At 51.3% G+C, this 11,149-nt stretch overlaps 1 protein-coding gene across 1 annotated transcript; it reads right to left on the bottom strand.

Moving 5' to 3' along the window:
• Positions 1-6,092: 6,092 nt before the first annotated feature.
• T069G_09590 (uncharacterized protein) lies at positions 6,093-9,061 on the bottom strand (the record flags this gene model as incomplete). Its single annotated transcript, XM_056176800.1, has 6 exons — positions 6,093-6,180; positions 6,237-6,862; positions 6,946-7,352; positions 7,420-8,567; positions 8,664-8,859; positions 9,001-9,061. The coding sequence occupies 6 exons, from the start codon at positions 9,059-9,061 to the stop codon at positions 6,093-6,095; spliced, it is 2,526 nt and encodes an 841-aa protein (XP_056025278.1).
• Between the last annotated feature and the right edge of the window lie 2,088 nt (positions 9,062-11,149).

Here is an 11,149-nt window from a genome sequence, read left to right as displayed (position 1 = left end):
TGGAAAGTTGCGTCAGAGTAGCGGAGCGTCCTGTGCTCCCTTTCCCCACCAAAAGTCTCCAGCGGTAATCACATGTACTCCATAATCTCATCAGCTTCGAAAAAGTTTCTCCGTACCATCAACGCCTAGACTCCCGCAAACGGATTTCAAGCCATTTCGCTCTGAGCTCTGAGAGTCAGACACGCTGCGAGGCTTGACAAATGAATGCACTGCCTGGGACTGCGTGAGATTGGCTTCCATTGTCATATCCACTTGGGCCATTAGCGGTAAGTTGCCCTCGGACAGCACTGCAGTTACAGGTCAATGGCAGGAATAGGAGCAGACGGCCATGTTCCTTGAGTCTCCTACCTAGCACTGACTGTACTGTCCGATGCAGGCCTGCATGTGCTTGTACGAGTAGTCGTACGCTTAGCTGCCTCGACATCCAGGAACAAAAGTATGCGTTGCAGTCGATTCTGCTGCCAAGGACCGGGGCTGCCAGTAAGTGCCAGGCCATGAGCATCCGTATCATGTCGGGGTGGCGACGGGAGCGCGGAGTGGCTCCTTAATTCTCTTCTAGCAAAGTCTATGGAATAGCGCCTCGACGCTTGGCCGTCAAAACGGGCCAGCCTCGGCCAAGGGGCCAGGAACAGCACAACATTGCTGAAAAGCCACGGCTTACTTGTGTGGTATCATCACAGCAACACAACACACCAAAATGAGCCACACCATCGCAAACCTCCCTCGAATTCGCCCGGCGCCGAAAGAAAATGCTACTCGTCATGTGCAACTGGGCGCGAGTGCTTGGATTTACAGCCATACGAGCCCTGATCGCCGTGACTATGGCTGCGTCCGTCATTAGCCGTCTTGACCATCACATTTACTAGCGGTTCGGGTACACCCAGAATGGAGTAGGCCGTCGCCGCCGTTTGTTAGTTTACTCAGTCCAGATTGCAATAGTCAGCTCTCTACCAGTGTTATCACATCACCCTGCTGGGTACGAAGTACGAGGAAGGAGAGAATTACGACTATACATGATATCATATTGGCATGCTCACACAGCCACGACGTGGTCCGTCGCATATCGATGCACTCATGAAGCATTATCGTACTGCTCAGTAGCACAGGACACTGTCATGCACGAATACTTTTTCGATCAAGCCCTCCACCAGTAAAGAAGAAATAATCGAGGCTGACCTGATGCATGCAGGAGCGGGTACTATGAGATGGCGATTATGGATCCCGCCTCTCCACTGCCTCTCCATGCTGTACTGCATGTTTTGTATGGAGGCTGGAATATTGACAATACGAGTACCTGCTTGGACACGCACTCGCATACAAATCGATGCTACTACTAGCATCGCACTATGCCATGAAAAGAGGCATCTATACCGCAAACTCGTACAAAACAAGGCAAAGGTGGCACACTACTTTGAAGAACAGATGCAGAGCCGAAAGGCCTTGGCTAGTCATCCGCCGAAAAAGTAGCAGAAAACATTGGAAAATTTGGGTATAGCATGGAACAATCCCGGTAGAGACTCCCCACCAACAAGGAACTTCATGCTATTCTTCTTGTCCTTCTTCTTCCCTCCCAAAGAAAAAATAAATTGTCACATGAGGAATATGCGCCACACTTACCGATGTTTCGGATCACCCCTAAGGCAAGGGAACACCGGCAACACAGAAAGAAGAAAAGAAGAAGAAGAGAAAAGGAAAAAACTCGGGGAAGCCGGGGTGTTGGTACTACACTCCTGGTGCGAGTACCGTACTGTACCTGCATGTCAGGCACAGATCTGCTCATTGGCCAAAATCGACCGTTCAACTAATGCACGGCTGCATCTCGCGACGGTGGCGACTCATGGCATCCTGTTTCTCCTTTTCCGGGTGCAGCTTCTTGGACGGAATGCTACGTAGTCGGCGGCAAGCATCAGACGATATGACGGTCAAGGCATGTGCCCCCATCCCATACGGAGCCGTGCCACTTACAAACACCGTCTGTCTGTATCTGGATGGAGCATTCGGGGCGCCGGCGGTAAACACTCGCAGTCAAGAGCTCGATGCGCCCGCCTTTTAGCCGCTTGCCCCAAGATCTTTTGTTGTCGAAGCTAGGCCTCGGTGGAAGACTCAAGGTGACATCGGTGTCGAATTCATCTGCGTCGGTGCAGCCAATAAAGCTTCATCGATGGAGAGGACTGTGATCGCTAGCCTCCATCTTGATCTACGATCAGTTTGAAACTCTAGCTTATTGGCCGGGTACAGACACATAGATGGCCAGTGCTCTTGGAATCTTCGGGCCAACGTCCAACTTTGGGCGACGTCTGATGTTACCCTACCTTGTGCCGCTACCGTCTTGTTAATATTACTGGGGTGTGCCCCAGAGCTGCGCAAAATCTTAGACGACGAACGGGCGCCGATGTACACCCCATCCAACGTTCGGTGCGAAACCCGTCAGCACCGGTCGTCTTTTCGTCGGTCCCGTAACGAGATGAAGAACTGTGCCTCCTTGCATACTCGTGCATCACAGCTTCCCTTTTGCTGGTATGTGATAGAACAGCCTTGGAAACGCTTATCCAGCGGCCCATGCTGTGCCCATGTGCGGAATTACGATACCGCCGAGGCAGCCCCCTTTATCCCGACTTACAGAGAAGAGGGAAACATGATACAGGGACAACTGATTACTGTTCTCACCACCAACTACATCATCGGTGCATCAAGGTCCGCAATTGCACATTTCCTGTCCTAAAGGACAGCGGGACGGTCGACAGAGTCTCAGTAGTAATGCAGAGCACCCGTATTTACTACTACTACAGAGCAGCATCTGAATTGACTCCGCCTCTTGAACATTCTACCTCTCCTCGGCCGGCAAAGCCCTATTTACACGATACTACTACTCTAGAGAACAAGATTCTTGGCATATGGCGCCACCTTGCGTCACTTCGATTTACAAAGGCACATCCATTGTGTAACCCGTCATAGGTTCATGAGATAATGTGACAGGTAGGACAGCCTGACCTTTGCTGGGAATGGAGTTGCTGGTGAAACCTCCTCTTTCGTTTCCTGGTTGTCGTGTACTGCCAAAGCGGAGTGAGGACAGCCTCGCCAAGCATATCTGTGCTTCTCTTGCTACTACCTACTTGCTCCCGGGCTCGCCGAGCCGATCTGTGTCTGTCTCCGAGAAGAAATGTCCAAATAGAGGATCTGCGCTGCAGTAGATCCAGCACAATTCTGCTGCCATGTGAATCAACTCGGTGGATGACTGCTCCTCCTGAGTGCAGTGTAAGACAACATGGAAGACATGTATGTCAGCAATACGGATGCTTCCATACAGTCAAAGCGTTGCATCAACCCCCGGCATGTCAGGAAGATGCTCTGGATACCAAGCGGAAAAATCTTCCGGATGCTGACCTGGCTGCTTCCAATTGCCCTGTTGTCGATTCTTAATTTGCGCAGGCGATCAGGCCACATGCCACATGCAAGTCCGAGTACAAGTCCAAGCCGAGCCGCAGAGGAGACAATGGGTCCAAATGCAAATGCATACAGGTAGTACTACCTACTTGCACTGCTACAGTACTGCTGGCCGTTGATTTCGCCTTCAGGGACAAAGGGGGATGTACACCGATAGATCGGCCTGGTCGGAAGTTACTTGGCCCATTCGTGTAAGCATCTACTCCGTACAGGCGATTTGTTATAGCCGGCTTAGAGACGGTGCTTCTTTACTCTGCTTATTGCGCAGCTAACCTGTTACTCCAATAGTCCTTCTAGGCCATATTAGGCATCCAAGATGCTCGGTACTCGCATGGCCATGTGCAGTCTCACGGCCCACCGCTAAGCTCTTTTTTGAATGTCGTTACTTCGTTACGATTATTGGGACAGATGGCGCAGAGCTGCCAGTGCTAGTGGTGTAATCGACAAAGTTCGCTCCTGTGCCCCTCGCGAATGCCCCAGATTATGTGGGGATATTCTGCGATTTCGTTGCATTCTAGGATCCTTGTCTAATTTCGTTAAGTCGGCTAGGCTCTAGCGAAAGCCGCCAAAAAGCAGAGTCAAAAAGGCGCAGCTACCAGAGCATCGGCAAGCCTTGACGCTTTCCGCGTCCCGATATCAAAGCTCTGTACTTGGCTGTCTCTCTGCGAATCACATCCTAGGTCTCAGGAATCAGCGGCCAACACATGCCTGGGCTTGTTGAAGAAGAAAGGGGTAAGATGCCAGGAAGGCTGCGAGAGCCCAGGCGCCTCGTTTCCCTGCGGCTTCTTACGCGGCAGCACGCCAGGGCAGGGTAAAAAAGAACCTTCTCAAAGAGAATTTGGCACGAGCATGGACTTTTTGCCCTGGATGTTGCAGCGGCTGGTGCTTTTAATAGTACCACCTTACCTCTTGCTGCTGTCAGTACTACCATCCAACGGTCTGTTGAAGCGAGGTCCCCGATAGGTACCGAATGCTGGCTATCGGTAGTCTTTCCATGACAGGGTATTGGCATCAAATCAATAATGGCATGGACCCTGGATTGGTGCACACCAAGAGCCAGAGATCAAGGAACGAAATCATCACGGACACATACGGTGCAGCATCCTCACCTTACCAATCGAAACCTCAGTCTACTAATTATAACAGCCCATGGCGGATTGTTGCTAGCACTCTGTAAGTGCTTCATTCATCTGGAGCACGAGCACGGAGGATTACTGCCACCTACCAGCCTCATCCCAGCAATGCATTAGTCCTCAATCTATCTGCTACACCCCCAGATCTGAAGCTAAAAGATGAACGTCTGCTAAACACTAGCACGAGAAAGAAAGAAAAGAGTAATAACTGATGAGTCGGCGAGAACTGACTAACCTGCATCATACCGTACATGCGGGCATGCATGGCAAACCGCCCAGGGCATCCCCCGTCTGATGCTAATCCCAACTGAATACCGAACATGTCACGACTCTGCCGGTTGGCGGTTTGTGCTCACGCGACACCGCGCCATTTCGTGCTGTGCCCTTCCCTTTTCCTAACTCTCTCGTTCTCTGCTAGCACTTACAGTTGCATGTGTTTGATTACATTTCAACCCACGCCGGTTTGTTTTGTTTTGGGGGACTGCTGCTAGTCGTTGCTACTTGTTTTGTCATTGCGCCTAGAGCTGTATACGAGAAATTCGGTACCCCTTTGTGATTTATCCGGAAACAACGGGAGGAAAATGTGGCTTGATGAAAGGGACATTTACTGTAGGCCATGACACACATCATGTCATGACCGACATCCAAAGAAACAAAACACGCTCCGCTGATTTCAGGCCATGCAACTTACTGTACACTAAACTCAGAGTAGCTGGCCACCTGTAACACGCACGAGCAAATAGAGTGATGACAAGGTGAAACACGGTAGTGTGAATGAACCCTGCTACTGTTTGGATTAATATGCAATGGCTGTGCTCTCTCTCCGCAGACTATCGTGCTGCCAACTTATATGCCATGCATCAAGCACCAAACTGTCACTTATGATGATGGGAGCATGTGGCGCCAATGAAGTTGTAGAGAGTTGTTTATTGAATGATTGATGCCCATGTAAACAAAACACACTTCTACACACAATTGTAAACCCGCCCATGGCATCAAAAGAGAAGGAAAAAAACCCTTTGTAACATCCGCCGCTACCTCTTTGAACGCCTCCCATTAGACAGTTCAGAAGGTTAATATGAGAAAGGGGAGAGAAAAACTTGAGCAAAGTATACATAAAAGAACAACAAAGAGCCTGCAAGCGAAACTTGAAGGCTAAACCATGATCCCACTTGATGCTGGAGAGTCACGCTTTCGATTTCGCGGTAGCAATGCATTCCTCTCCATTTTCTTCCTCCACTTTCGTTCGGGGCAAATCTCACCGAGGGCCTGCCGTCATGGTCTCACTCTGGATGCCAGGTAAAGGTTTGAGAGATGCCATCTGTTCTTGGACCAGTTGGATCTAAAACTCAGGCCGCAGATGGTTGCCGCTGCTCAACTTCATGCACGGGAGGAGGCTAGTTGTGTCAAAGGTTGCCCGTCTGCTAACAACGCCAATAATGCCCTAAGCACCAGAGGCCCAGACGGCGGGTTAAGTCCAGACCGATACTTGAGCGCCTGGGTCAGTATCTCGGCCTACGACTCGTCACCCATGCTCCTCCATCCATTGGATCCTCGAAGATGCCTTGCTCGAAGCTCGACGCTTCGTGCCTTGTTGGTCCAGCTACAACTCTACCGTTAGTATACTGTAACTCTTGGGCGTGGGCGGCTGGTGCTTACATTTTGATGCGGCCATCATCTCCACACGATGCCAGCATGCATGGATCTGCAGGGTTCCAGACTACTGCGTTGCATCGCGGTTGATGGCCCTGTAACCGTTCAACAGCGGCTCCAATGTTCTTGTGCCAGATGAGGATGTTGCCATCTTCGCTCCCACTCATGACGAAGCTCTCGTTGGCACCGCCGAATGCGCTGCGGATCAAGAACTCGCCCCCCGTGTGGCCCAGAAACTTGTGGACCGAATTTCTCGTTGCAAGGTCAATCAGCTGAGCCTCGCCGTCCTGTTTGTTTACTAGTAGGTGCTTGGAATCATGGCTGATACTGACAGAGGTTGGCCTCGCTTTTAGCTCCAAGTCGTATTCCAGCTCTCTTGTAGTGGCGTCGTAGACGTGAATGTTTTGTAAATCATCCACTGCCACCAGCAGACGCTCATCGGGGGAACCGCAGAGGTCCTGCACTCGATGCTTTTTGTTCCATTCGATAATATCGTCGTCGTACACGTTAAAGGTGCACAGGCCGTGAACCTTGTCTAAGCTTCCCAAAACAAATGATCTACTGTTCGACGCCCATACACAGCCACTCACTGGCTCGGCAAACTTTCTAAGTGTCTTGATCAAGGTGCCAGTCTAGAAATATCAGATGTCAGTAACTTTCAGTTGATGTCAAATCCAATATTGACTCGCGGTTGGGTTGTTGGGTGGTTTCTTACATTTGTATCCCACAGACGAGCGTACTTATCAAAAGAGCAAGTTATAATCATAGAGTCGTCGGGACTCCAAGCAATGTCTCCAACACCTTCGGTTCCGTGATTTGGTAGAACATGGGTGACGGCAAAGGTTTGTGTATCCCATATTTTGACATGCTCTCGGCTCCCACAGGCGGCCAGACGTGTACCGTCATGAGAAAATCGGACAGACCAGACCTCTCCCCCAAGATCGCCCAACTCCAGGGCAAATTCAGAGGGAAAGTTTCGTCGGTCACAAAGGTGATCTGAATACAGGGAAGGGGACGATGCCGCCGTATGGTAGAGACACGTATTAATCTGGCTCTGCTTGACGTGGTCAAGTAGTACTGCTAGACGGTTCTCCGGCAGCATTACGGATGGTGAAATGCGTTCTATAAGTCAACGAGTTAGCGAAACGAGTCAATATTGCTAGTAGCGAGCGTTTGGGGATGGCTCAACTGGATAATTCAGACAGCAGCTTTCTTCGAGACTGTCCACGTGCCCCATCCCAGCTGGCCTTTTGCATTAAATCTTCAGTCGACTGGCACATTAACAAGCTTGATAGGAAATGAAGTTTGGTCGTATCGTGATACAGGGGTGTCAACTCTCCCCGCAGCGTCGTTAAAGCTCGAGTGGTATCCTTCTGTTCCAGTAGCTCTAGGAACTTTTGCTGCCGCAGCCAGAATCGCATGACGTCCTTGTCGGAGCCAGAAGTGAGAACAAGACCGTTGCCCCCTTCGCTTGTCTCATCTGCTACTGTCGCGCCTCTCAATAGCTCCTCGGCCTCTGCCCACGACCCGGCAAGCACAGCCGATCGAAATGCTGCTACCGTGGGGCTCTCCAAACTGTAGCCGCTCTGCTGGCTGATGTTGTCAGCCGCCGCCTGATAGCCCATATCTGTCAAAGCCTGGATCAATATTCGCGTGACTTCCTCTCGATTATGTCCAAAGTATGTTGTAGGTTGTGATGATGAGCGCCTCTCCCCATTTGACGATCCGTTTGTCACGACACCTGCCTTTCGGCTGCCGTTGGTTGCCATAGAAGACGCCGCATCCCGCTGCGATGTTGGTGTAGTAAAGGAGCCGTTGGATTGAGCGATGCCGGACCCATTCGGTGATCCGGCCATATCCCCGTCGGACAGCATGTTTATGCCTGCGCCGCCGCGCCGCCTTCGCTTCAGCGGCCTCCCAGCAGTTGCGTCCGCAGCGGCAGACCCAGCGTCTGCAGCAGGAAGGGTATTATGAGGCTCGCCTTCTGGCTGGTAGTCTGAGGACAGTCGTCTTCGTCGGCCTAGAATCTGAGAGGGGGGCTGGAGCAAAGTCGAGGGAGCTCGGCTTGCACTTGAAGACGCTATATTCGTAGCAGTAGCCGGGGCTCTAGCAGAGCTGCCGATGGGGCCGGAGGTAGAGAGAGTGTTGAGTGCCGAAGACGACGTATCAGAGGAGCTCCGAGAGGCTTGCGGAGAGCTTGGGCCGTCGGAGACGTCAACCGAGAGGGCACGAGGGTTCAAGAGTTGGTCCACGTCGACCTCTGGGCGGCAGACAGCCGCGGAATGTTGGGGAGGAGCTTGTTGGCAGACTGGCTGAGGGCCAGAGGGCGAAGGCAAGCTTCAATCTTAGAGCACGTCGGGAATCTAGGCTTTGAAGCTCCGGGCTGTGAGAGTGGCTGGCAAGTGACGGGATTCGGGCGGGACTAGCACATACAGCGTGGCTCGCCAAGATGACAACGATACAAGCAAATGCGAGGCTGAGATGCTCGTGTGAGGCCGCAGCAAAAGCGCCGAGCAGACGGAACGAGTCGTCGTGGGAGCGTGCGGGATGAGGAAAATGTCGTCAGAGGGGTTGATGTCCAGATAGGCAGTTGTTGCATGGAGGATTAAGGTTCCGATGAGGATGGCGCCTGTTATGGGATCCGGCTCAGTGGGCAAGTGACGCCTCAGTGGCTGAAGCGGGCAGCTGCTGGGGAGCGCCGTATTTCAGCACGACTTCAGTGGCAGCTACAGCGCCCGATTTCGGTATTTCCTCACTGCAGCAGGCCAACCCTGTACCGAATGTTGCTCCTGCGGATATGGAACTCGGGCTACATCGGTGCGCGCATTCATTTGATTATTGATATTAATTTACAAGATTTGATGCTACATGCGTGCAAGGTGGCAGCTGGAGGCGTAATGCGGTATCTCCCTATTAGCGGCCCGTGGCGACAAGCTACAGCGCGCTACCAAAGCGTCTTTACGGGGTGACGGCACAACTCTCTCTCTGACAGCTGCTTGCTGGTGCTCGGGTGGTGGTGTCATCAACCTCACTAAGAGCATCATGGATATTACATACATGTCTGGTGCTTAATAGATCAATTTCTATAAGTACGATGAAAGCCGCTGTTACGGACAACATCGAAGCGTGCTATACTGTAGCATCACACAGCGGCTAGTTTTAGTGTGAAGCAGGGAGTGGAGAGGATAGATGGATTATGTGGGCAATGATACAAGCAGACGCCGGCCGCAAATACCCGTATTACTGCGTTGATGGTTTCAGAAACGTCGGTACATACAGGTACTTATTCTAATAAGGGTCTATTGAAGATCAATAACAGTACCGTCTACTACAAATACAGATGACTTTCAATTACTAGATGCAGGGTACTCCGTGCAACGGCGTATCAGAGGTACTTGCATGTGCTTGGCCATTGGCTCCTCTTCAGGGTCTTGTTAGGCGCCGATGATAATCTCCCACCATGTTTCCGATTGCATGCTTCATACCTAGCCACCGCTGGTTGGGCTGCAAGTATCCAAGCTGCATATTCGGTGCTTGTTGAGTGGCTCCCGATCCAGTTTCCCCTGCTTGAGACCCCGATGCATGTGCCATCTACGACTACTTGAAACGATGCTGGCTGCAAGGGAGGGTTGGTGAAGAGCATGAAGTGTATGGCTGGGAACTATCGTCTCCTGGATAGACATCTCTAAGCTATACAGACACTAGCTGCCATAATAGTACCTAACATGTTAGTAGATACCTGATATCAAGTGATTGGTACCCTTCGTTCGCATTAAAGACTGAATCATGCGTTGGTACCTAATGAGCACTTGGGTGTCTCTGTGGGGTTGTTCACGATTTACTGTTTTAGTCGGTAATAGGTCGTGTGAATAGTTGCTGTTACTACTAAGATATTGGGTAGGCAGACATGCCGTGCCGAGGTGATTTCTTTGTGCTCAAATCTTTGTTTGCCGTTTTAATCCAGGTGTAATACTGAAAATAAAGCAAGGAGGGAGAGTACATTGCATTGAATGAAGTGTGAAAGAAGGCTACTATAAGACGAGGTTGTAGCCCTTTGGCAGGGACTGCATGTATGGATTGCCAAGGCTGCTGCTCAACGCTGTGAGTCGAAACGACGTAATCGCCCACCTCGATTTAATTTATCCTAAGCCAGATACAGAGCCGTTCATGTCGTCAGCCAGCCTTGTGGGTATTCGGGCGCGGTGAAATGAATGGAATGGTACCTGACCTGACCTGACCATGTGTCTTGCAAATGAAATGCGCGCGTTCGACTTACATCGATTGGCTGGTGCTGGCTGGTGCCCAAACGGGCTGTGAGTGAGTGTGACTGTGACTATGTATGACTGGGAGCCCTCTTTCTGTCACCTTCTTTTCTATTCTGGCCATAGTTCATACTCCATACTGTGATTTAATTTGACTTCCATTGGTTTTCTGCTAAGCCCAGGACATGATGGTGTCAATCACAGATTTCAATGTGGCGCCTCACTGTTTGTCCACATCATCGAGTGACGTTAGCCCCTGCTAGGCTGCTAACTTTTTTCCTTCTGTCGCTGTGCCCGTGCCAGTGCAATGCAGTGGACATGTGCAAATGTGCCGCTCCCAACACACCAGCCTCACGCTACTGCAAGTACCAGTAACAGCACAGCACTCCGTATCTCTCACCCTCTACTCAGGCCTATCAGCTGCATCGCCACATGTGGCTGGACTCCCCTGCCAGGGCACCGCACCCGAACCCGCCTAGCCTTCCCTTGTCGGGCTCTGCATCTTGCGAGTCCCTCCTAATCCATCCAAACCCATAAACTCGCATCTTGTCCAACCCTCTGCCTGGTAGCGGCTCTCCGCCATTTTCTGCGATTTCAGGATAGCTGCAAGCGCCTTTTGGGAGAGCCAAGTTCTGTGCAAGCCGACACCTGCGCTGG

The sequence above is a fragment of the Trichoderma breve genome, chromosome 6 (genome assembly GCF_028502605.1).
Source record: "Trichoderma breve strain T069 chromosome 6, whole genome shotgun sequence".
NCBI classification, from domain to species: Eukaryota; Fungi; Ascomycota; class Sordariomycetes; order Hypocreales; family Hypocreaceae; genus Trichoderma; species Trichoderma breve.
Note: the sequence above shows the minus strand (reverse complement) of the source record. Positions and strands in the feature narration are given on the sequence as shown.